The 26350-nt window shown below is 41.9% G+C and overlaps 2 protein-coding genes across 11 annotated transcripts in view; one reads left to right on the top strand and one right to left on the bottom strand.

Annotated features, from left to right (window-relative positions):
• Positions 1 to 35: 35 nt before the first annotated feature.
• On the top strand, positions 36 to 23747 carry FAN1 (FANCD2 and FANCI associated nuclease 1). 10 transcript variants are annotated; one of them, XR_013929484.1, is made up of 16 exons: positions 36 to 762; positions 1086 to 2499; positions 5794 to 5934; positions 6943 to 7138; positions 9478 to 9711; positions 10219 to 10350; positions 11482 to 11590; positions 12327 to 12446; positions 14766 to 14930; positions 15919 to 16087; positions 16766 to 16869; positions 19454 to 19648; positions 20022 to 20150; positions 21001 to 21161; positions 21389 to 21571; positions 22090 to 23747. XR_013929484.1 is itself a non-coding variant. In XM_080395570.1 (15 exons), exons 2-14 carry the CDS (start codon positions 1212 to 1214, stop codon positions 21136 to 21138), a joined length of 3120 nt encoding a protein of 1039 aa, XP_080251696.1. In that variant the 5' UTR covers positions 36 to 762; positions 1086 to 1211; the 3' UTR covers positions 21139 to 21161; positions 21389 to 23747. The 10 variants fall into 10 exon arrangements, 6 of the variants coding, with proteins under 6 accessions (XP_080251696.1, XP_080251695.1, XP_080251694.1 ...); XR_013929485.1 differs by having other exon boundaries at positions 21815 to 23747; XR_013929486.1 differs by having other exon boundaries at positions 21704 to 23747.
• MTMR10 (myotubularin related protein 10) overlaps positions 22171 to 26350 on the bottom strand; it is a 41420-nt gene continuing 37240 nt past the window's right edge. Inside the window, exon 16 of the mRNA XM_080395582.1 lies at positions 22171 to 26350. Coding sequence (XP_080251708.1) covers positions 25751 to 26350 — 600 coding nt within the window. The 3' untranslated portion in view covers positions 22171 to 25750.

The following is a 26350-nucleotide window of genomic DNA, read 5'->3' as shown; positions in this document are numbered from 1 at the left end:
CTTTGCCTTTTTTATTCCCAAAAGAAGGCTTCTTGCCCTGGGCAGATACGTAGCCGTGTATGATACTTGTGCTTTGACTGTACGCTCTTGAAGTTACAGTCGCTAGCTTTCGTACTGCAGGAGCAACTGCGTTAGCTGAAGGAGGTAAGGTGTGTCCTGGCGGTGTAAATTGGAAAGCATCTTTGCAATCGTGATTATCATGATTACCACGGAGGACACAGGTGCTTTGTAAGCCAGCAGTAACCCAGGCTAGGCAAATGGTAGCCTTTAACTTACAAGGGATACTTCTCAAGGTGCTGGCCCTTTCTAAAGAAAGGTCACAACTGTTTTTCACCCTTTGTTGTTGTTAAAGGGAGTTTTAAATGTAAGGAGGGCAAGATGTTGGAAATAAGGATGAACTATTGGAGCGCGGTTCGCGGGCTCGGCGCTCGGCTCCCCAGGTCTGCGCGGCGCCTTCGGCGCTGCGCTGCTCTGGCCTGGGGGCGGGGAGGCCGAGCGGCAGGCAGCTTTAGGGCCCTAGCGCCCGCCTTCCGGCGCGGTGGCCCCCGCTCCCCCGCCGCTGCCCCGGGCCGCCCGCGGCGGAGCGGCGCTCGGGTGCGGCGCCGGTACGTGGGCGCGGGGAGGGGGGCGGCACCGGGCGGCGGCAGGAGCGGCTGCTCGGAGCTGAGGCGCCGGCGGGCTGCGCGGGGCCCGCTCCGAGCGGCGCGGCCAGAGGCCGGGAGGCGGCACCACGAGCGGTGCTGCCTGCCGGTGGCGAACGAGGTAAAGGCCGGAATTGCAGCAATGGAATTGTAGCGCAAATTTTCACTTACATCAGCAAGTGACCATGGCATTTAAATAGTTAAAGCGTATAGTAGCTCCGGATTTTAAAGCGCTCCCGCGAAGGCCGCTGCCGCCCCGCATGGCAGGGCCTGTGCCCGCTGCGGCCTGCTGGAGGGAGGGGGGTCTGCGCCGTAGCCGCCCGGGATTCCTTGACTTGCCCACTATAGGTTGTTTTTTTTGTTGTCTTCACTGTTTCTCTTGACTGCATTTGGCACCTTAGAATATCAAATTTCATTCACTCTGGGTTTTTTTGTTTCTTCAAGGCATGTCGGAGGATTGCAGATGGAAAATGCAAAGCCAGGGAAAGTTTTTTCACGTACTCCAGAATAAGGAAATAATACAGCCTGAATGAGGTTGCCTGTGCCATGTAAATGCTCTGAAGTTCTGTCATGGCGGAAGCTAGGTCTTCAGAAATTAAAAGACCCCGCATAAGCTTGTCACTCAGTACAAATAAGAAAAAAAAAGGATCAGCAAAAAAAGTGGAAGGTAAAGGAACACCATCTATACCTTCAGCGTCCTCCTCTATTACTTCCTTTTTTAACAATGTTCCCCCTGCCAAAATTATCTGTCCCATGTGCGGGCAAATGGTGCCCAGATACAAAATAAATGAGCACATGGATGGAACATGTCAGAGAAACCATGGTGAGGCTGGTGTCATTGAATCAGCACTGAACCCTTCTAGGGGTAAGAGTTCCCCAGCTGCAAGTGTAAACAGTAATTCCAGCATATATTTTTCAAAAGAGTTCTTGAATCAAGAAACAAGCCCTTCCAAAAGCAGTTCATTGAAAGCAGAAGGGAGTGCAGCACAACAAATTAGTCCTTATTTTAACAATAATACTTCAGTTTGTAGTGTTGACAGTGAACCACAGGCTCAAACAGTTAAAATAATCTCTTTGGGAAGCTTGTCGTCTAAACTGTCCAGAAGACGTATCCAGGGAGGAAAACAGATTGTCTATAGAGAGATCAATTCTTCACCTCCAGCTGTGAATTATATGTGCAAACGTGCTGCAGCACTGAATGAGGATGATGAGATCTATGCTGGACATAGTTCTCAGAAAGAAAATCGGCTTGCTCAGAGAGAGTGCCAAGAACAAAATTTTTCAAAGGAGGAGCCTGAATTTCAAGAAGTAGTAAACAAATGTGGTGGAGAAGACCTTGCGGATAGTGTTCAGGTATCCTTACCGGCTGATAACGTTAAGGGCAAAAGGTTACCAGTTGGTACAAGGAGCACTGAAACAGAACATGGATCTGAAGGTCCCGATAAATTTGAAACTGATCTAGCTATTTCTACTTCAGCAGAGATGACCAGTAGTTTGGAAGTCAGGACTCAGCCTCCCGCTCAGGTTAGTCTCTATTCCAAGGCACAAGCGAGCTGCGGTACACAAAATTGCTTTGGCAAGGGTGTTGTGCAGGTACTTCCTGTGGAAGTTCATGAAGACGCTGAGGATGAAATAAATCATACTTTGTCAGAAACTGTACAAAAAGAATTTCAAAATTCCATTGGGGACATTTTAGACAAAATAAATAATGTTTGCTCTGTGCCCAGCTCTCCTGGTCACCCATATTACCTCCAGAATTTTTTAGTGGTTCTGCGAGCAGTCTTGGAGAACGAAGATGATGTCAGACTTTTCAACGAGCAAGATATGAACATTATAACCAAGTTCTGCAAATTATCAGGTATCTTTTTTTAAAAAAATGTATTTTCGCATTACCTCCTGTAGAGAGAACTGTTACATACTTTTGTTGAAGAGTGCTATACCAATGGGCAGTTTAACTTGATAAATTTCTTAAGGGAAGAATCTCCTTCTCAGGAGATGTGTCCCTAGTGGCTTCTTGTAGGGAAACTTTCCTAATGTTGCTTTAATGCAAGGTAATGGTAAATATTGGAGACTTGTAAGAAATAAGGAGAGAAGGGCTATGTATATTTCTGGTGGCTTTTTTATACTTTTTTTTTAATTCACTGTTAATACTGGGGTTTAGACTCTTAAGTCAACTTGCTGCTGCATTAAATGTGTTTCCAAGGAAGGAAACTAATAGTGCAGAATAAGAGTATCAGTTAACACAAAGCTTTTGATGATTAATAGGTATGGGAATTCTACATAGTGGCGTTATGAAGAGGCCTGTGGTGAATACACAGACCTTGGAAAAAAAAATAGTTCTCAAGTGGCATTTGTGAGCTTTGGTTCAGTACATTTACAGATGACTTCCATGCTTCATGTGAATCCGTGGTTATCCCTATGATTATTATCCAATGTTTAGAATGATAGTTACTAATTAACAGTCATTTTCTTGTAGGTTGCTAGTACTTTTAACTCTCATTAATTTCAGGAACCAGAATGTCAGAGACATAAGCCCTCCATATTTAGACAAGATTCAAAGCAGACATGTTGTCTGGATCCTATACAAGTTTTACAGTAAAAGCATGGCAGAAGTGATGCAAGTTAAAATTGACCCTCCAGATTTTTACATGTGTTTATATTTGTCTTAAACTGTAATGGAGAGTAGTTTTACCAGCACTTGAGCAGCACACTGGGAGCATAAGAATAGAAATAAGCTTCTAACAACTTCCACTAGAAGTTCTATCTCGGAGTACTGCGGGCATAACCATTTATATTGTTCTAAGCTACCGTGCTGTTACACAGCTGCCTGACAAGGTGGTTTTAGGTACATGCGCCTGTGAGCTATGCTCATGCATCTGAGCTGAACATACAAAAGTGACAGCTGCATACACACCTGCTGGTAAAAATAATTAAAAAAAGCAATCAGAAGCAGGCTGCACTTACTAATATTTTGTGTTCATTGAGTTTGCCTTAATTAGCAGGCTGTAAAGTTTGTCACATTGAAGAATTGTATGTCCCTATATGAAACTGTTGTGTATTTTGGTCTTTCCTCACTGTAGATTAATTTTTTCTTCACTAGTGTACAACAGCCTTTAGACTGTTTCCCCGTTGCAAAGTGGAGGAAAGCTGTTCTAGCCATTTAGAGCACTTAGTCCCTTAATTTCTGTTTCTATGAAGTTCCAAATGATACTGTGGATTGACACCACAGGACATCATAAAAGAGAGTATTGGGGTCATGACTTGAGATTAGCAATAATGTAAAGTTTTCCAAGGCCAATAGGAGGCTTTCAGTAAGCATGGAGGATAACAGAATGAGGTTGGGTTAGTATATACGACATCACAAGGTTGTTAACACAGGATCCTGAGCGACAAACATGGAGAAGTGCTGGCTTGAGGTTTTTAGAAAGAAATGCCACCTGGATATGTAGTTTCTGTTCCATAAAATAAAAAAAAGTCAAGGCGGTGCGTATCTGTTTCTCTAGAAAGTACTCCAACTGTGGTGGAACAATCTCAGAAATGTCTTTTTTCACCTGAGATCTTCCAAAGTTTAGCAGCTTGAAAGGACTGGATGAACATTCTTAATTTGCCCTAGTAGAAAACTCAGTTTACTCAAACCAGCTATAGAAATGGTTGCTAAAAAGGTGAAGAAACTCCAGAGGTGGCAGTAGGGCTCTAGACAGGTATTTCTGTGGTGGTAGCCGTTAAGATCTCGCAGGTTGTATTGTAATAATTACAAGTATGCAGTAACATCAAACATTTTAAAAGTTAAAGAATAATAGTAATGTAAGTGATGAGAATATTGTAAGAAAGATAAGATTATAACATAGGACTGTATTTGTCAGGGAGCTGCAAGAGCCGACTACTCTACACGGGAAGATGAGCCAGGAGCTGAAGGGGACAGCAGGGCGGGCAGGGGCCACCTTGTCTCCCCACCTGCAAGGGGCACAAACCCGCGCTGGCCCAAGAGGAGAAGCAGAGCGGACGCAGTGCCAGCACTGCAGCCAGCCGCGTGCCACTGGTGGCAGCCCTTCGCCCAAGCCCGCAGTGCCGAGGCAGGTGCGAGGTGAAGCCGAGGCAGCGGGGTGCCTGGCTGGGTGCTGGCGTGCCGCAGCTGAGCTGGGGCAGGACTGGGGGGCTCCGCACTGGGCTGAGGTACAGCTCCTGGGCGGTCGGGGTGGCCCCTGACGGAGCTTTGAGCAGCTCTTCCAGCAGCCTGAGCTCGGCTTGGACGGCTGCGCCGCAGCAGAGCTGACCCTGAGCACAAGCCACCAGTCCTGGGTGGGCTGGGGTGGGCTTGCATAGCATAGGGGCGCACTCCAGGCCGTAGGGTCGTGTTGCAGCGTCTGGTTTTATTCAAGATCAGTTTCTGTTAAGCAGTAGCGGGCAGGAATAAAAAAAATTAGAAGTTAATGAGAAGTTAATTAAGTATTTGAAAGAGTGCTGAATGTAGCTAGACTATTTTCAGCTAAGATCTAATAAGCTATTTTGTTGCATTTCAGCGTTGTTAGTATCTTGAAAGTATTTTTTAAAGGTACTGTAAGAGAGCACTTCCCTGATAAAAATCAGATCTGTAGGAGGTTTTTCCCCCCTTGTTTTCAGTAGATAAATTAGTAAAATTAAGCTTATCTTTGGAAAAACAAGAATTTGAAGACTATTACAGGTAGAAGTATTCTGTGATTATGAAATTATTTTGTCAGACTACAGCTTCTTTTGTTCCCCGATGTCAAATAGTTGGTTATTAAATGAGTGTTAAAGAAAGCAAAAAGATCTATTTAACATCACAGTATAAGGAGTTTGAAAAATGAAGTTGTCTTTTCCTAGAAAACAGATTATTTCTTACAGAGTAAGCATGTCCAAAATGCATTTTAGAAATGTTCATTACCTACAAAATACATTGTAATAATTTTCTACCTACAAAACTTCTAATTCTAATGAGCATTAATTACTTAGAAAGTTATGTTCTGGTATTTTACCAAGTCCACTCATAGAACATGGGCAAATTTAAAATGTATTTTAGAAGATACCTGCATCACAGTAATTTTTTTCTGGGTAGGGTAGTGATTATGCATAGTACTCTGTTTTAGAATTTAATTTTCTTTTTATCCTTCCCTGCTTTAAATAAAATTTGCAGTTGGTGGGCAGAAGTTGTATGTGAGACTTTTTCAACGCAAGCTGAACTGGTTAAAGGTGAACAAAATAGAGTATGGAGAGATAAGTACGGATTTGTCACCAATAATTGAAGAACTGGCTGAAGCCAGGTTTCTGCAAACAGGTATGGTCAGCATTAATAAATGTGAAAAATATTTCAATTAAAACCTGCAGCTGTGGCATATTAGAGTTTAACGCACTACATGCTTGTCTGTGCCTTGAGAAGAGAGTTAGAAGAGCAAAATGAACATTTTGGGTGGATGAGTTGTGTTGTGTTACATTAATAATAAAAGCAGTTAGTGCAAATTGGGTAATAGGGAGAGCTAAATAAGTGTCAGAGCTATAGGTGCAACAATAAGCCTTACTTGCCCTCACCAGCCCCATCTCGGACCCTGAGCTGTGCAGTTTGGTCCAGGAGCTCTGCTTAATATCCTGCAGCGCTGCCCTGCACGCACCATGTCCCTGGCCTTGTCCGTCCCCGGCTAGCTGGCCTTTCTACTGGTGCTGCAGGTGTTTGTTTCCAGTCTTGTCTGTGGCTGTCTCAGACATTAATTGTAGTCTTGTCTCTACTCTTACATCCGGCGTGTCTCTCGGGTCGGTCCTGGGCCTGATTCTTCATCGTGTCGTTTCTGGGGGTGCCAGTGGAATCTGTTATCAGGACTTTTGCTCTGCCCGTTCTGTTCATTTATGGTGGGACTGCACCATAGCTGTTGAGGACACTGCCAGTGCTGTGAGCACTCTTGACTCCTGGCTCATTCCCGCTTGTCAGGCAGCTCAGCTATTGCTGCTCCCTGGCAGCACTTTTTTTTGGCATTGGGCAAAGTTTTAATCACCAGGAAGAAGAGTTTTGCTGAACAGCATTTTTATTTTTTTTTTGTAACTTGGTGGAATTTCTTTATATTTGCTTTTGTTTTGCAGTTGCAAAGGGATTTTTTTTTTTTCTGATAATTCCATTCCTTCAAACTGGGCCTGTGAAGGGAATGAATTCCAAGCTGAACCAATTAGCCCTGATAATAACATGTGTGAATCATTAGATTAGTGCTAGGTTATAGGGATGTACTATACTTTGAGTTGTTGCTTGATTGTATAGGTATAGCACATAATGAATATATGTGGATCATTTTATTTCTAGAATCTGAACTGGAAGACCTGTGTGAAGGGTTGGATTTGCTTTCAGCCCCTGAGCTAAAAACATTAGCAAAGATCTTTCACTTGCCAAACCCAAATGGTCAGAAACAGCAGCTTGTGGATGATTTTCTGAGGTTGGCAAAACAACGTTCAGTCTTCAGCAGGAATCAGGCTGGTATTGGGACAGTGATTTTAACAAGGTAACTCTGTTTATAGTTAAATTGTGCAGGCAAATGGGAATTACGCTTCAGAGGACCCAATCTAGATGCCTTTTGAAGAGAGGGAAGCATTTAGTAAATTTGTGGATAAAAAAAGGGCAGCATTAAATTTTGATTCATGGTGGGTCAAACAGAATGGTAACTATTAGACTTTTAAACTGTGTCATGCTTTTCAGCTGTGGGCATGATTGTCTGTCTCCAAAGTTACTCAGTTACACAGAGAAACATTTCTGAATTATTTAAAGCAAAACCAGTGCATAAAAATATCTAGGAAGACATAGGGAAAGTCACTGCCTATTAAAGCAACTAACTGATGTTCATTTGCTGGGTGTGCTCCTTTAGTAGAATTAGATGGGAACGATACTCTTTTTTTTTTTTTTTTTTTGTGATTGACTTTATGCTTCAGCTAGACCCTCCTTTCCGGCAATATTTTAAAAGGGAAAAGATTATTTGCCTGACAGAGTGTTTGTTCTTTCCTGTGAATTTTTTCTCTCTGGCTATCACAGCTGTGTATATCAGATGCCCTTGACTTCCAGGTCTTCTGGGGTCCAGGTTCAGGTTTAAGGCATCATTCTGCCCTAACAGCAGTGGGCACAACATTGCCATTCTTGGTGTTTAGAGCTGGATCTGTAACTAAAACATCCACAAAAAGTCTAGGAGTATGAACCAACATAATAGTGAGGTTACTGGTGCTAGGGCACAGGTCAGTTCTGGAGTTCATAAGCTTTCTTAGGCAGTTTTCTCTCTTAGTAACTAATACCAAAAAGTAACTGTTTGAATAATAATGCACATAAAGAAAGATTGCTTGTCTAGCAGCCAGTTTGTCTGATAGGCTAGAGAGCTAGGGTCTGAACTCAGTAACTGCAGAATACTTTCTGTCCAGAATGCAGGTTGGGTAGAAAGCTGACAGGTATCAGTATGTACTGCATTTCCTTCAATAACACAATTTGTCTTTCCTGTGATATCTTTCTCAAATGAGAGAGATATGAAGCTTTGTCAAGTTTAGCATAGTTTATTGGACAAATACTCACCCCAAAACCTATCACGTGATTCTCCACAAAATTCCTTGTATTAAAAGGGGTCTAATATTGGAAGAACTTTAAAATCATCCCTCTGTGAAGAATTATTCTTATTACATGAACCAGTAAGATCTTATTTTCTTACACCAAGAGAGAGGCCTAATGCTAGGTTGGTGCTGGGCTTGCAGAGCTTCGCAAGCTGGGAGGTTTGCATAGTATGCTTAGCTTCTTTAAAGTAGTTTTATTGGGTCTTTGTTGTCTTCAAAATACAACAGGAGCTCTATGGTTCTCATTCTGTAAAAAATAGTATTTCACACTGGTGTCATTGTCGCCAGTAGCATTCCACTTCATTTGGTGTGCAGGGAAACAGGTGAAGTGATCACAGCCACAGCCGTGATTGTCTTGTGTTAGAGGATGTTGGGACTTTGTGATAAGTAAGGACGTTTTAATTTAAGGAGTTCTGGTTGTTTTTTCCTCATTCTAATCCAGGTGTAGAAAACTTCAGTACGAAAATACTTTGTATCACTTGAGATTTCATTTTTTCTCTTTGATACTAGATATTTGAATGGCATGATGATGCATGATGCATAATTTGTATAAATACCTCTAGCAGAAACAAAATTGTTTTCAGAATATTGGCTTAAACTGTAGGAAGGATAGAAAAAAGTGTCTTCAGGAAATGGAAGGGAACCTGGGAAAATTAATTACATTCCAAAAAAGGCCTTGGCACTGGCTTACTCCCTACTCCAAGAAAAGAAGCTGATAGTTACTTTCTCGGCCAGATCAACTTTGGGAACCTAATGCTTTTTGCTGTAGTTGACAGTTGAAGTACTAGTTACCCCATGAGATCAGAGAAAATCCTGGTTTAAATCTGTGTTGTTTTGTGGACAAGTAACAGAAATCTTGTACGAAGAGGCTGGATGAAGGTGTGCTGATGGAGATACCCTAAAACAAGGGGTCTCAGACTGTGGGCTGTAGACATCGCCCTGGCAGCAAACTGCATCTTGTTGGTACTGCCTGGCATTGCAGCAAAGTGGCTGCACCCAAGGGGCAGTTAGTTCCAATTCCGTTCTGCTTGAAGTTCGGCCCTTAAACTTTTTATTAGTTAATGCATTTCTTTGGCTTTTCACTGGAGATTACATGTGCTATATAGTTTTTCAAGCTGCTTCTTGCAAGGAAAAAGAAGTTTACCAATTAATTGTCTTGAAACCAAAATTATTCTCATACTTTATTCAGTATATTTGAATTTGTGTAAGTGATGGTAAAACCCATTTCTTACAATAATTTTATTTGTCCTTCCAGGGTGAAGGACCTGGCTGGAAAATCTGTCAGGGTCTGTAAAGGCCCTCGGGCTGTCTTTTCCCGAATTCTGCTGCTATTTTCACTGCCTGAGTCAGTGGAGGATGAAGAAGCTGGTAGTGCTGGTCAAGGCCAGCTCTCCACAGTCCTTATGGTAAACATGGGGCGTATGGTATTCCCCAGTTACACTGTAAATAGGAAAACACAGGTCTTCCAGGACAGAGAAGATCTTATCAGGTAGGGGGAGCTTTGGCAGTTTGGAAATCTATTTCTAGAAAAGCTTTACTGCAGCACTCGTGTAGGCAAATAAGCATTCATTGTGTAGAACTCCAGATGTAAATAGGTAGAAGAGCACTTCTGCAGTGATTTTAAATGCATTTTTGTATCCAGGTAGGATTTGTAATTCACAGTGGCTTGCATTTTGAACCGAAATAGCATATTTATTTGCTTCATGATCATCTGCTGGTGAAAGTTGTTTCTTTATTTGCTGTGATGGTTATCAGAATGGACTCTGAACAAAATAAAAAATACTTTCTCTGGTTTATGAGTGATTTTAAACATAATGTACACGGCTACTATAAACTCTGCTGATCCTACACGATCAAGAATAAAGTTAGTGCCATGATTCAATGTCTTTGGAGACTGGAGAGGAGTTTTTAAAAGGTATCTTATGGAGGAATTGATTTCTTTTAACTATAAATGCTTTTTGAGCCTAATACCGTAACTGTGGGTTTTTTCCCTTAGGTATGCAGCTGCTGCTCATCTGTCAAATGATATAGCCACTGCAATGGTAAATGGGAACTGGGAAGAAGCTAATAATCTATATATGTATGCTAAAGAAACCTGGAATGGACTGAAAAATCACCCATCTTTGAGGTAGTAAACTGGAAACTAGCCCATATGAATCTGTGAAGTGTATTATCTTACTTTTGGTACTTTTTCTTTTGAGAGAGGCTTGTTGACTAGTGATATTATTTAAGCCTGATAAATTTAGAAGCTTTAGTGCTTTGAACTCTTTGGTTGGTTTTTTTAGCTTTTAAGTGATTGTGTGAAAAGGCCTTTTTTATAAAACCTTGGGAATGAATTAGTAGGCATGGATAAAGCACTAAAACATCTCTGTTCTATTGTGCCAATACAGGAGAACAAGAGCCTTATTTTTCTCTTGTCACACTTTGGTTTTTTATGGCTTTTAGACAAATGGCAATAAGCAGAATTTAAAATTTGCTGTGAACAAAAGGATGTTGCAAATGTTACGGGAAAACATACTGGGTCATTCATCTCTTCAAACTTCCAAGTGGGTGTTGTTCAGGAAACATTACTGAAGATGGGAGAACTGAGATAACTTGTATTGGTTTTGAAGTGTCCTTTGTCAGGTTTTCTTTCAATTGTTTATTTTTTCTGGCTTAATGTTATACCAAAAATTAAAGCCTTATGTTTGGTATTATATTCATGGCAACTGAATTAAATAATACTCATAGAGGGTCATTTGGAGGTCTGTTCCATTTCACACTGAAGACGGTGGAAAAACCTGTTTCGATTTTGGTGAGACTTTAAATGATTTTGTCTTGAAACATAGAGGTGCCTACCTAAAAGGTGTTAGTCATCTGTTATGGCAGGAAATGCCTGTTACAGCCTTTTCCTTTTGTTCAGCTATTTCTAAAGTTTACCTTCTGACTTAAAAGAACAAGTTGGCAGTAACAAATTGTGATATAGTCAATTATTGGTTTGCATCTGATGTAAAACTTATTAACTAATAATTTCACTGCTGTTGCAGCTGAAATAGGCTGTGCAAGTACAGCTTGCACCTGCTATCTAAACTAAACTGTTTTCTTAATTTTGGGTTCTTGACTTTGCAGCTAGGATACTCATTGCAGTTCAATTTTTATATATATAATGCATTTAATTTTTGTAAATGCTTTAGGTATAATTATTCTTAGTAAGTGAATTTTAAGAATTTAAATTGCCATCATTAACTTGAGCTGCTCTTGAGCTGATCTTATCTTTCAGCTATCACAGAGTTTTACCTGAGTATCTGCGACGTTTCACAGTTGGCTGGGTTTATACAAGAATCCTTTCTCAAGGTGTTGAAATTTTGCAGAGACTTCATATGTACAAGGTAAAGTGGTGTGGTGAAGAGGAGTGTGTGTTTCATGTACCCTTGTACATCAATTTACACTTCTGATGTGGCTGGGAAATGGTGATAATGTTTGCCAGGACTTGCTACAGTTCTCTTAACAGGTCACTTTGAAGGAAAAAGAACCTTTTTTCTTGCTGCTTTAGAAAGTTTTACATTGTTTTGTTTCCTGCTTATGCTTTGGAGGTTTATCGTATGTAATATACCATAAGACTGTGGCTGAGACATTGTTGTTTCATTATTGAAAGATATCTGTGCCTTTTAAGATTTGGTTATCGTTTTTAAATAAGACAATCTTGGAAGAAGAGTCTTCTATGAAATCCCTACCCCTTCACCCTGGGAGCTGACGTTTCCAAAGGCCTCTGGTTTACATGTTAAAGCAAAGCAGATTATTCTGAAAAAGACTGCCTCTGAAAAAAGGCAACAAGTAATATTCAGGTCTTGTTCATATACAGTAAGAAATACCGAAAGGACAAAAATACTGTGGTTTTGGCAGCTAACCTTTAAGTTTACGTAAAAGTCTCTCTGTTCTAGAGTTTTTAAGATACACCCATGCACCTGGATATATTGGGTGCTGGAGTAAAAATGGAGTTTGAATTGTGCAGAGACACAGATTTATAGTACCCAGTAAGTAGAAGGGAAAGTGACAAGCTCGTTATATAATGAAACTTCAACTTGCTTTTCTGACTCAATTAACAAAGATACAATGTTTTCACAGGAAGCAGTGCAGGAGCTGCAGGCTCTCCTGTCTCAGGATGTGTATTGTAGTGACAGCAGAGGCCGGTGGTGGGACCGCCTAGCTCTGAATTTACATCAGCACTTGAAGAACACTAAGAAGGTATCTTCACAACTGCATGCTGTAAAGCTGGAAACACTGCAGTTGTTGTCTGAAAACATTTTTTTTTTTTAAATATTTCATACGAGAAGAACAGCTTTGTAGGCTCTCCTAAAATTGCAGGTATTGGTAGGAATCTGAAGGTCATGCAGCCAGTTTCTCCTAAGAAATTGAATACTGAGTGTACCCTCATCCCTGGTTGGGCTGCTTTTTTCTGTTGTATAGAGCACCACCGTTTGGCATGGCGTATGGGGGTTATCAGGCATCAGCTTCCTTGCTGTTCTGCCTTATAAATTTGCCTAATGTGTGATAAGCAAGGAAATTTCTTGCAGTAAACACTTCTGCTTCTGAATCTGAGTCATGATGAGGCCATATCTGGAATGAAAAGAAACAGACGTGATCAGGAGGAGTTTTTTAATGTTTTCAAACAAAAAATTAAGAGAATTAAGTCCTTGGCTAACTGTTCCCAGTGAGGAAAAGGTTGTCTTCTGTATCTGGACCAGTTTTGGTGTGTTTCTACTGTAAGGAGTCAAGCAGTAGACTGCCGTTTCCAATCTGTTACTAGATACAGCTCTGGCAGGGTTATGAGTCTTTAACAGCAAATTTAAACTATTTCCATGGTCCTGCAGGAGAAACTGTGTCTGACCATCCTTAGACTGGTAAAAAATAACATGAGTGGTTTTAGATAGCATGTATTACAGGCTATGCTCATCCTCGTCTGTTTAATTCTCTTAGGAAGGCAGAGGAGGGCAGAAGAGGTTTTGAGGTAATCTTAGCTTGTGCTGAAACTTTGCCCTCTGCTCTCTTCCCTTCCAGTAGGCCACAAACACACCCTACTGGTACAAGCGAAACACGTTATTTGTGCAGTGGGTAAAATTGCCAGTCTCAAGTCTTAACAGCTCAGGCTTTTAGAAACACTGTGTGTGTGGTGAGCGATCTTTGAGTTTCCTAAGTGATTAGCTGGCATGTAGCCGACTGAGAGGAAAAATAACCATATGGGAATGGCAAGGATTGTGGGCAAGGATTATTCTAAATCTCTGTAGAACTTTCTGGAACCTCTGGAAACAGTTCTGCAGCAGAATGTGAAGAAATCAGAGGAAACGGTCAGCGGCAGGACAGGTTGTGCCTTTGAATTCCTTGTGAGCCAGCACCACAGACTTGCTTTTCAAGAGCCACAAGGTAGCTACTGTCTAACTCGTTTTGGAGCTCCGTTGCAGTTCCATGAATTTTCTGTGCCAGAAACAGCAGGTGGTAGTTCTATCAGCTGCTGGTTTACATCTGTTTTCCCTCTCTGTTACATACGAAGGAGAAATATTGTCAATGATTGAAAATGAAACTCTAGGACTGTTCAGGTCACAGTGAAGTATGGACAGACTGCAGATCAACTTCTAACTAAAAGAGAAGGAGGATCAATCTAATTAAACACACATAAGATACCTGACTAATTTGGCATTAAAAAACAGAGATAAAAAAATGTTTTAAGTCCAGAACAGTAGCAGTTGTAGAGTTATTTAAAATAAGCAGAGAATTACTTCCCCCACCCCCCCCCCCTTGGTGCTGCTTCCTTCTCGCCTTACTAAGTCTATTGAGAATTGGGATTAAAAAGTTCGTATTTTATGTTGCTTTTTAATTCTTTAAGCCTGTTAAAAGGAAAGAATACCATAGGCTGTCAAGCATCTGCAGTTGTCTCTTCTGCATCTTATACCCCCATAGCAAGCTTTTTCCAGATTTGGAATTAGAAGTTGTGTAAAGGAAGATTTTGTCTCGGTTCCTTATTTATAAATTAGGACAAAGTGCCTTCCTCAAGCTGCAGGGAGTATGTCAGAAGCATGATTTGGATTAATTTTTGGAGTCCATGTTTAACCCTTGATGTTCTTCACTGCAGTAGTGCATTGATCTAGAAGTTGTTCTGTATGTACATCCTTGTGCAACTGATCTGCTCCCTCTGTTTCTGTATTACGTGCTGTTAAGAAACTGGGTTAAAAATATTGAACTGATTTATCTTAGAACCAACTCTTGTTTCTGGTCACTTATGTAGAATTTACATTTCCTTAATCTCATATTGATCAATACAAATGGAGGGTAATTTCTTTTTACTGTACTGGTGCAAATTTGAATCCAGAAGCCTACCAGTGCAAAATATTACATGCCAGTTTAGAACTAAAGTATGTACAAGTAAGAAAGGTGGCCCTGTCTTATAGGCTGGTTTTTACATTCACGTTTTTGTTCTCCTTAAATCCATTGGTCTTTTGGGCTTAGTAAGAACAGACAGGTATGTTTAGGTCTTTGTAAATCGGTGCCTGTTACGTTGCTCTTTGCTAGGCCATTGACTGCATCAGACGTGGGCTGGCAGACCCGTTTGTACGTACTGGGCATCGTCTCTCTCTCTACCAGCGGGCCCTACGAATCAGAGACTCGCCAAGCTGCAAGCAGTTCAGGTGCCTGTTCCATGATCTGCCTGTCATAACTGTGGAGGATGTGACACATGTGAGTAAAGTTGCTGGTGGTTTCTGAGAAATAACAACTCATGAGGTCTGTTTTTCTTCTGAAAAGAAATAATCTGGGAGACTGTTGTTATGTGCTATCGATGAGCCTCTGACTTATTTGGGCCGCAGGAAAATAAATGCAGATGTGTTTCTAAAACAAAAGCCTCTGCAAACAACTATGCCTCCTTACTTAATAAATGATCAGCTTCTTAGCTGAGTTAGTCAGCTGTACGCTGATTTAATTCACATTTCTTTACCGAACCTGTTACAAATCTGATAAGCTCTAAACTCCACTATTTACCAGCAACTGTCAGACAGAAAGGAGTCTGCAGAGTCTGATGAATTCAGTGCATCACCTCTGGTGTCTTCAGCCTGAGCATTCCGTGTGTAAGAAAAAGTAGTAGTAACCTTAGCATGTTATCAGTGTGAGATTAATCTTCAAAAAATGCAAGGTTTTATTAGTAAACTTTGGGATTTATGCACTGTAAATACATGCTATGCAAATATGCAATGTGATGCACTTGCATCATATTGGAATGGATTTTTTTTAACTCCTCTTTTCCCTGCTATTGTGAAGATTATAGTATCTGGGCAAAGTCAGAGCAGAGGCTCACTTTCTCACTTTCTCTCTCAGCCTGGTCACCACATACCCCCCTACAGCCCTTTTCTCAGTCCCCAATCAGTCTCCTCAGTCATCTGTGTTCTTCCTGGTCCAGCATATAGAGAGACTACATTCCCAGTTGCCCAGCATTTTTGCTAGACTTTTTTTTTTTTCTTGAAAAATTTGCCAGTTTATGAAAGCTAAACAGAGTAATTTCAAGGGAATGGCAAGCTAAATGCTACACTGTTCATTTTTGGAAATAAGCCTAGTTCTGATTTTAAGAAAACTGAAGAGGAGGAATGTGTGTTTTAGGAGCCGTTCAGGTACCTAGGCTAAAGCTTTTTAAATGTGATGCTGGAAAGTGAACTAGTTCTTTTAATATGTTCAGGTTACAATCAAAGGAAAGCTGTGTCCTCAGACGGGAATGGGAAAATCTGTGTTTCTAATGGAGGATATTGGTGATGAAGAAGGAGGTGAAGACTTTGGTGTATCCACAGTCATGTGCTCAGTTGAGGAGCTGGCGTTAACCCATTACAGGCAGAACGGTTTTGATCAGGGTAACAAACTTTGGTTGGTTTTTTTTTTTTTGTACAGTAAAGTAACTGTGGAAGAAAGAACGAATTTACTAACCAGTATGGTTAATAGACCAGTTTTAGCTAATTTCATTAGACGGTAAATGTAATAGAAAATGTTTGTATATATAGAAACATTTCGTTATTAACATATTACATTTTTAATACACTGCCTGGCCATTGGTCTGCTGGTGTTGAGTGATTGCTTTTTGCAGCACATGTAGATATACATATATAATATATGTATAGCTCCATATATATATGTGTATGCGCACGTATATATAATACAAAACATATATATATATATATGTATAAACATTTTGTTACTAATATATTGCTTTTCTAGTGTAAAAATAAAAAAACCTTGTGTATTAAAAATGGTGAAAGTTCGAACAGTAGATCTTGGTGGGGCCAGGGTGTAGTAATTTGACCCTGGGCTGTAAGTGAAGGGCAGCAGCCTGGAAGCAGAAAGCATTAGCACGTTGTGGAAGGGATGAACTGCATTTAGAACCCAACGCTGTAATGTCAGTGTATATTGGCTTCAGCTGTGTATAAACCTGGACATAACGTGTTTATGTTTTGGGTCATGATGATTTAGTACCTCTTCACATGAGATAGCTGTAGAAATTAATGTTTCCATTTTTATGAAATGTTGCCCTTTAGGTATTCATGGGGAAGGCTCAACATTCATTACGCTGTACGGCATTTTAATGTGGGATATCATTTTCATGGACGACATACCCGATGTCTTCAGAAACGCCTATCAGGTAGCTTTGAAAGTCTTTCTTCAGTGAATTTCTTTACCCGTTGCAGTAGACTCTGTAACAGTGTTAAGCATCTTATTCAGGTTTAGATTAACATCTTATTCCAAGGGACTTTCCAGACAGATCTTGATGTTTGCTTGGTTTTATTATTTGTTATATTGGGCTTGTTACTGAAGAGCTCGTCAGGAGCTACTTGCTATGTAAGTCTGGATTGGCTGTCCGATAGGGTGCAATTCAGCTGGCTAAATGCTTATGTCCCGTATCTGAACTGCCTGGGCAAGTTTCTATTACACTCTGGGGAAGAATACTGCTACACCATAGTGCTGTTCATCTCCTTTGAAGATGATGCATTCCTTTAAAAAAATAAACAAGTTGTTTTCTTTTTAGTGGCCTTTAAAGGGAAGTCACGTTTTTAAACTGGGTTTGTTAACACCCTCACCCCACACCACCCCGAGATGTTTATGCTCTTGGCCATCATCCTTCCTTTTTGTCAAAGAAGCAAATAACAACTCCTTGCCACACCCTACATTAATGATTCCAGGTCAACTTGTGGCTTTTAGCTAAATGCTCTACATCCTACACATTACAGCTAGAAACAGTTTCAATAATTGCAATTAGAAAACTTGATAACTTAATGACATTTGCTAAGAAAACCATAAAAAGCCACCTCAAATATTGTAGAACTACAAAAGGCCACTCAGTTGTCATCTTTCTTCCACCTTAACCCGTTGCTTCTAATTGGAACCCTGCCCAAGAGGTAGACCGGCCAGTGCTGTCCTCCTCTTCCACTGCATTTATTTGTACTGTAAGAAATTACCGTTCTATATCAGTATGACGTATCTTAGATAGAAGTTTCTTCTTATTTTAGAGGTGAAACATGCAGGTTATTCTTGTCTCCCTGACCGCCCCCCTTTTGTTTATTTTTCTTCACCAGTACGAAGCAGAAATCCTTGTGGCTGAGTCAAAAACCAGCTCATGGTTTGGAGATGGCTGTCTCTCTGAGTAGTGACACTACAAATATCTCTTTTTAATTGGCAGGGAGGGACACATTCCTTCAAGGCCATCCTTACATGGTCCTGTAAGCAAAGGTTGTAAAAAATCTAAAGCGTCAATCAGTGCAATTATTTTATCAGGCCAATGGGACTAAACTCAAAACTATGAATACATGAGTCGCTCTCTGTTCCACTGATCTGAACTATAACCTGTATTTTTATTTTATGTTGACATAGATTATGAGCATGTATACTGTCGTGTCTTGAAATCATTTCTTAAGCCACAAGCACTTGATTGTAAGTATCTTCTTGGTCACATCCTCGGAGAGCTACTCAATGGTGAAAAGATTTACTTGCTATGGAGTAACGGCTGTTCTTTGAAATGGCGTTTTCTACTTGATTCTTGTATTCACCTGAGCAAGTAAATTCAGGGTTGAATACTGTTTGCAGAAAGAACTGAGCTGTGGCTCTCCTTGATTTGGAACTGTGAGGCTGGACGTGAAGGCACTTGCAGGCTCATAGGCAGGACAAGCAGGGCACTGCTGTCGCTCCAAAGGCCACACAAATACTGGTAAATGGAATCCATGCAAATAACTCTCCTTGTAGAATGTCTGCTGTTCTTCTAAGATGCTGTAATTGTATGCATGGCATGTGTTAAAAGCGGGTATTCTTTGTCAGTGCAAACTAACATTTAATGTAGAACTTGCCTTTCTGAAGCAATTTGCTTCAATTTGCAATTTGCCTTTCCTTTTATACAAGCTTACATGATTATGCCTACTTAAGAAAAAAAAAAAAAAAACCCAAACAAAAAACTTGTTTATAACAAGCCCAGTATTTACAGCTCATTTGCAAATTATTTTTTTTTAAAAACCTAGATTTCACTTTTTAATGTAGAACAAAGCTATTGGGAGCATAAGCATGAAGAAGGAAGAGCTGAAAGCTTGCGCCTGAATCTCTGTCAGTCCTAGGCTGTATTTTTGTGGGATTAGCTGTGGCAGCAGTTTGTGTAGGGCTGAAATGTGCTATTTCTCTAAGCACTCGACACTTGATTTTCAAAAGCTAGAATGGCACTCAGCTACTACTTGGTAGCTTTTTCAGCTGTGCTCGAAAGTATTTGCTGCAGTGACTTTATACACTCAGGTGTTCAGCGTGCAGAAGGCGCTCCGCTTTCAGGGGGCTTGAGTGATACTTCCAGTTCCGTCACTGCTTTGTTCTTCCCACCTCACGCTGCTCACTGTAGCTGAGCAGCCTTGATATGGATGATTCCAAATCCCAACTAGAATGCTGCTGCTCGGAGAGCTGGAGCAGATAGCTCTTTGTTGTCTGTTAAAGGAAACTGCTATCAAGGGGTTAAAAACCAACAGAGCACCCGCTAAGAAATGTCCAGCATTTGTGGCACTGGCATGGGGTGATAAATAGATACAAATCTTTCCCCATTTAATAAAGGTTTATGTGGTGACCATGTTCAAGTCAAATTGACCCAGTGGTTGAGTGTTTATAGTTGAGGTAAGAGAAATATGATGGAGGATGTCGTCGTTCTTGGAATCGCCGTTTTGCCGGCAGCTCCGCAGAGCTGTGTTTACCTTTTTGTGCAGACGTTCCCCCTGGATTTATACACCGACAGCTTCTACGAGAACAGGCGCGATGTCATTGAGGCCAGACTCCAGCAGCTTCGTACAGCTTCCTCAGAGACACTGGCGGAGCTGGTGGCTGACATCTGGACCGCCCAGGAGGGAAGAGCAGCAGCACTAGTTAGCTGGGGGCGTTTTATTTCCCTCCAGCAAGTGCAGGTAAGACTGTTGGGCCGAGCGGGCCGGTCACGCTGGCACGGCTGGCCGGTGACTCGTGCTCACACATGTACCGAGGCTCAGGGCCATCTGAGCCATGGGCGAGTGGTGGGAGGGACGAGCTGAGCAGGGACTCTCCCCACCCCGAGTGCTCTTGCTCTTTGCTGATACCACTTTTCCTGCAGCAGTAGTTGGGAACACCACGGGGAAATGGCAGTAGATGGGCAACACCTACTGAAGTTTCTTCTTCTATATAACTAATCAAAAAGCTGAGACGGGCCATAGAATATTCTTGCAAGAGTCAGGAAATGGCTGTACAGGAAATTAAAAAAAAAAAGCGCCAACCACCAAAACTTCTCTTAAACTTCTCTTACAGAGCCTTGTCTCTTGCCTTGGAGGAATGTTTCTGAGCGGGGTTTTTAGGCAACTTTCCAAAGATCTACGCCATTGCAGAGGGGGCCTTCCTGACCTGGTTGTGTGGCGTACTCACACTGATCACTTCAAGGTATAGTGGGAGATGATGGGATACTCAGTGCTCAGCTGATCTTACGCTCAGGTATAAAACTTTCCAGTTGTGAGCCCATACAAACTGTATTTTCCAGTTGTGCTGGTGTTAAACATGCTGCTCATCTGCCCAGCAGCTATGGCAAGTAGCGAGTGACTGTTTTATCTGCTGTTTCACCCCATTTTTGCTGTACCTCTAATGGGTATAATAAGAAAGAGCAAGAGGTGGTCAGGTATTGTTGTAGAATAGGTTTTTGATTAAAATTACTGTAAAGCAACTGTTACCAATCAGTCAGATGCATCCCGCCTGTTGTTAGCAAGGGGTGCCGGTGTCACCACTTACACAAAAACTTGACTATATGAGACTACAACAACTATGTACGTCTCCATTACAAAAATGCGGTAAACAATCGCGATTTGTGTCTTGCACGGTAGTGGAATAGGTACTAGAAGTCTGTGGGACATCTCTCAGTTGCTGCAGCAACTTCTTTAGGTATTTATAAAACAGCTGAATGGCAGAAATGTCTAGAACATGTGACTAAATTGCTGTCAGTATCAGCTGGAATAGGTGAGGTGGCAAATGATTGATTTGGGAGTATGTGGTGCCTTCATTCACCAGTGCCTCTGTGTTTTGGGAGGTATTTACTATAAAAAATTTCATTGTCTTGTAGTTAAAACTTTGGAACATGGGTTAATAATTTAGCACCCACCAGGCCTTCTGTTGTGCTAAATCTGTATTACTTTTGTTGCAAATAACAGCCATGAAGGATTATTTATATTAAGTCTGTGGGAGCTGATGATCTTTCAAATCCTCCAGAGGCACACGACTAATCACCGGTCTTTCTTTGTAGCTGGTGGAAGTGAAAGGTCCCAACGATCGCCTGTCCCACAAGCAGATCATCTGGCTGAGTGAACTGAAGAAGCTGGGTGCTGCAGTAGAAGTCTGTCACGTGCAAGCCGTCGGAGGCAAGAGTAAACGTCTCAGCTGACAGCAGAGGTCTTGCCCATGTGGGTGGGTAACTGACTTGGGTGTTTGTAAAGGAACTGGCATGACACACACACACTGCTGGCTGTTGCTTATTAAAAGTAGTTTCTTCTAAAATTCTGGTTTCTTGGAACATTACTGTAGTTATTTTTAGCACGAAGCATTCTAAAAACCAGTTTGAGAAAACTGTCAGTATGATTTACTGTATGTCACTGGGTGTTCAAAAGAACAAAGCCTTTCTCTTCTGTACACAGCTCGTAACTTATGCTAGGAAAGAAAAGCCAGGGGTTTTGCCCAGTAAAGAGAAACAGCTGCAGTCACGCTGGAACCAGCTGAGAACATCCTCTGCAATAAAACCCGCGGCACATCAAGCCCTCATCATCTCCGTGTTGCCTGTGCAGCCCGAGCTCCTGATGTTGTGCACATTTCCCTGCAAGGTACAAGTTCCACCCCCCTCCAGGACTGCCTGGACCATGGTGGTTCACATTACCCAGTCCAGTTTTTCACAGCTGGGCAATGACAGCATAGATTAAGGCATAAAACATTTTTTTTTTTTAAATGTGCTGCAGTGTTTGAAAGGATAATGTATTTAACAGCTCCTTCTGTTGTGAGTATCTGTGCTAGCCGTAAGAAAGGGAAGTATTTGCGGTACCTGACCGGGGCACTGTGCTCATTTGCAGTGTGTCACTCACAGATGTGGATGTGTTTTGTCATTCAGAAATAAGGCAGTCAACTGAAATGGAACCAAAAGAAGAGTTCTCTGTTAGACACCAGAATCCTGTGGGTTTGCCTCTATTTTAACACCCAACCAACAGCTGTTCTCTGGACTCTTCATTCTCATACTAAATTAGCAGAAATTCTGCTGACTGTACAAACAGCAGGCGCTGTAACAGAACGCAGGGAGGAATCAAGATCATTTGCACATCTTTTATATCAATCACCTTTCTATATCCAGCAGTGTCCCTGCTTTTCTTGGAATCCACCCCCACCCCCCTGGGTTTTTTGTTAAGAGGAGGTGAAAGAAAAGCACCTGAAGTTCGCTGTGGAAAGGTATGAACTTTTATTTAGTCTAATTTACTTCACATTCACAACTCAGCATCAGGATTTTATAATCTTCCTGGCACTGCTACTTTACTCAATAAATCATTATCAGGCACAAAGGTTTTAGTTTCAGTTGAAATAGCAAACTCTAAACCATCACAGCAACAGCATTAGGAACCACCTGCCTACAGCAATTTGAGGTACAGATTTCTCTCTCTTACATTAGAGGCAAATTTAAGATTTCATCCTTTGCTTAAATACACGTTAGAAATTTTTTTTGGTTTTAATGTCTTTCCATCTGAGAGTAAGCCAAAACCTTTGCCCCACTTGCTACATTTTCATTAAAAATACAAGGCAGTTAATATCAAAGTGGTATTGCAGGCAGGTGCACGTGAGACACACGTGCAGGCCTGGGTATACACACCAACACACACTTCTCAACGCATTTCTGGAATGAAAGAAATGTCTTTGATCTGTGGCAGTAAGTGGGGAATGAAGTACTGCCATGATCACCAAGTCTACAGTAAGCTCTGCCTCGCAGTAATTAACGACACTGGAGGAACGCTTTAACCCTATCAACCAGTGTTTCCTATTTCCCTCCGCATGGTTTACAGTGTAGTACAAAAATCATGATTTAACAGCCAGTAACAGCCAAAATAGTGCACGTTTTCTAGAAACAGACAAAAAAAGATAAGTTTCATGGTAGTTTTTTTTTTACTCTTGCAACACCAAAATGGCATTAACAGTATCTCATTTTAAATGGTGAGCAGAAATGTGTACATATATATATACATACACGCACACATATATATACACACCTGTATGTCAGTATTCTGTACAGAGAAGGTAAAGATAGGTACTCACACCCCAAAATTGCTTTTGAAAGTTATTAAAGACGTTCGGAACAGTCCCTGCTGACCACCGGTAAGGCAACTGTGCAGAGTGGAGAATTAACGTTTAGTACCTGTCTTTCAAAAGTAAATTACGAAGTCAAAGATGTTGAACTTAAGAGGAAGAAACACCGTACACAGCCCCAGCGCGGCGGGCCAGCCTGCTCCAAAGGCCAGGCCTGGGGGGGGACCCGGCTCGCTGCCCTGCACGCAGGAGGTGCTGGCTGTCACCATCCCAGCCCCTGCCTGCCCAGCTCCCCCTCGCAACTGCGCAACATCTCTTTTTAAGTCTGTTTGGCAAATAGATATTTAGACAGGTTTTGTTTAGTATAAAGGCTTATTATTTTTAACCCCCTCCCATGCTATATATATAAAGTACAAAGACCATCTGCAGCATCTGTATACATCTTAGAGCTGAAATGTAAAAATGTCTGAAATCTCCTTATAAAAGACAGTCCTGTTTAAATATAGTACCCATTTCCCCCCCCCCAAAGGGTACTAGCCTAAACATTAACTTTTTTTTTATTATTATTATTCCACCAGCTGCTTGTGTGGACTAATTTATTTACATGTTTTTGGTACCTTTAAACCAATAAAGTTATACTTCTAAGGAAAAAAAAAAAAAAAAAAAAGACACCATAGTTTTAACTGATTTTGAAAAGATAAAAAATCGGTACCAAAAGACACTAAGCACACAGGTTGAGGTCTTTTATGTCAAGTATCAGGCCAAGGAAAGCAGTAAGCTAATGGGGGAAAAAAAAAAAATCACAAAAGCAAACTAATACAACCATTTGAATAATGAATTGAACAAGTTAGATGACTGCTCCAGCAAAGCTTGTAAATAAACACAACTAGTTTGTGGACCATTTAACATGCTCAGACCACCTTGCAGCATAATTAGGCAATTGAGGTGAACACACGTTTTTTCCTCACAAACAGTTGGCCAGACCCGATCTGGCATCATGTCACAACACGCGTGTGCGGGTCTGCACGCAGACGCACACGTATGCACACACACACACACACTCAGCTTCTTTGCATAAAAAACAGGGGTTTGGGGGTTTGGTTAGTTAAAAACAGTTAAGCCTACCCCCCCTCCCATCAGCTCACCACGAACCCCCCCAGCCGAGCACCGGGGGGGCAGCACCCTGCGCCCCAGCAGCCTTGTGGGTCACGGCCCTGCCAGCCGGGGGGGCGCACGCAGCTCGCACCTGTAAGGCCACTCCAGGTGCGTATTCTCTACAATAAATTACACAAGCACTCTTAAGACATCTGAACCCCACGTTTTCGTGGGTTTTAGGCTGTGCTGAAGACCAGCTTGGTTTTACAAACAACCGACAAGCTCCAGCCCCCATCCCTCCCCGCCTTTCAACTCCACCACCCTGTGCGTTACCATCGCAAGGCTGCTTCCCCCCTCCCCCGATAACCGAGAACAGCTTTTGGAGTATCGCACAAAGCCTCTGGTGCCTTAACTTGTGAGTCAACACCTGGATCGGTTCAATAGCATTGGTGTTTTACACAGAAATCGGCAAATATAAAATACAGCCTCGCTGTGAAGAGCCAGCCTTCCCCTCCGAGGCTGACACCTTGCTGTTCCTTCACTCTCCACGTAGACTCCGCTCCCTTGCTCTCCTCCCTGTGACACCTGAGGCTTCTTGCACAGCATCCAGGGGAGAGAGATTTAAGAGGTTTTAGAGTCAAGGGGAGGCTGCTGGATTTCATTCCCTCGGGCACTGCCTGTATAGACATGCACGTATGTAAAAAGAAGGCACCTCCAACGAGCTTCTCCTTAAAGAGGAGAAAAAAACCTGCTGTCTCTGGAGCTGGCCCTGTGATTTCCAGGAACGGAGAGGGGGAGGCAGGAGCTGGAACAAGACCTTACCCTACCAGTCTGCCGTAAGGGGGGGGCGGGTGTCAGCTGCATTAGAGTAATCTTGCTACTGCTTCCTCCCAGTTAAAGGCACTTCTAAAGCCACTACAACACCGTATCTACAGTAAATGTTTTAAGGTTAACAGTGCATTGTCCTGAAGTTGATTCCTATAGCCTATGAAGTCAAGCTCATGAGAAAGAGCACAAATCTGGCTAATTGTGAATGAATAGATTTTGGGGAGAGACAGAAAAGGGAAGGACCCTTCCCCATGGATACACACTGCGTGAACACATACGTAGGGTGACCGAGTCACAGAACATGAGTATGTTATGTATGTAAGTATGCAAATCAGTATTCTTCCTGAAGAGGCAGTCTGAGAGAACGGTTTGTCCCCAGGTCTCGGCTGTCAGCCTGTGCCCACTGCCCCTAACCACGCTGATCTGCCAAGCTGTTTTGACACAGGAGTCGCTTCAGTCACTACCTGGGAAAAAAGGAATTATTTCAAGCAGAGCCCTCACCAACAAGCACACCAAGCCTTTCAATTCGCTACTGAAATGCTCCATCGCATATAATGAGCCAAACCACAAAAACAGAGGTGTTAGGGACCAGAAGCCCTAGCAGATGAGAACTACTGAAGACAAAATTGTGCGATTTGAAGCATGACTTGCTCTGCTTTTAAATATTTGTGCAAAACTTACGTAATGTTTGTATATAAAAATTATTACAGCTTTCAATGCCGCATTTAGCAGTGTTAACTTAGAAAGACAAAATGATATGCTGTAATTTCCCCAAACCTTCAAACCATCGCATCATCTTAGTCTTCGTTTGCAAGTGTCTCGGTGGATAGCCAGATCTTGGCACCACTTAGAAATTTGCTTAAAGGTGTTCCCAGAATGCTCCGTCTGCATAGGTTTCCTACAGGAGAAAATGGGAATGAGGAGGAGAGAAAGTCTGGGACCCCAGAGGTGTCATTTAAACTGTTTGCTCTGAAGTACATCCTGCTTTGATCCAGTTCCGAGCAGCTGCCTTGCAGAGAAGAGTTGCTCTTGTACTGCCGAAGATTCCTGTTTAACATGTCTACTTCATCTGCCAGCAAAGAAACTTTATGGAAAGCAGTGATGAAGCCACCGTGATTAATCTGGGCTTCGGGGACCCAGCGGAAGTAGCACAGTTTCCACAGTTTTATCTGCATTCCAGAGATGCGGGGTAGAATCACGCCGTGCAGATCAGCAGGCTTTGCAAACCAGTCCCTGAAGTACTGCTCCATGCTGTTACTCTGACTCTCCGTTTGCTGTAAAAAGTCCGGTTTCAGTTTTAGTATCAGAGAGTTTCTTCTCGGAAGGAACTCTTGCTCACTGATGACTCCGTTTTTTAAGGCTGGGGGCATACCTCGCAGTGTGGAGCTGTAGTTTTT

The sequence above is a fragment of the Falco punctatus genome (genome assembly GCF_963210335.1).
Source record: "Falco punctatus genome assembly, chromosome: 7".
Classification (NCBI taxonomy): domain Eukaryota; kingdom Metazoa; phylum Chordata; class Aves; order Falconiformes; family Falconidae; genus Falco; species Falco punctatus.
The sequence above is the reverse complement of the archived record's forward strand: the minus strand, read 5'-3'. Positions and strand labels throughout refer to the sequence as shown.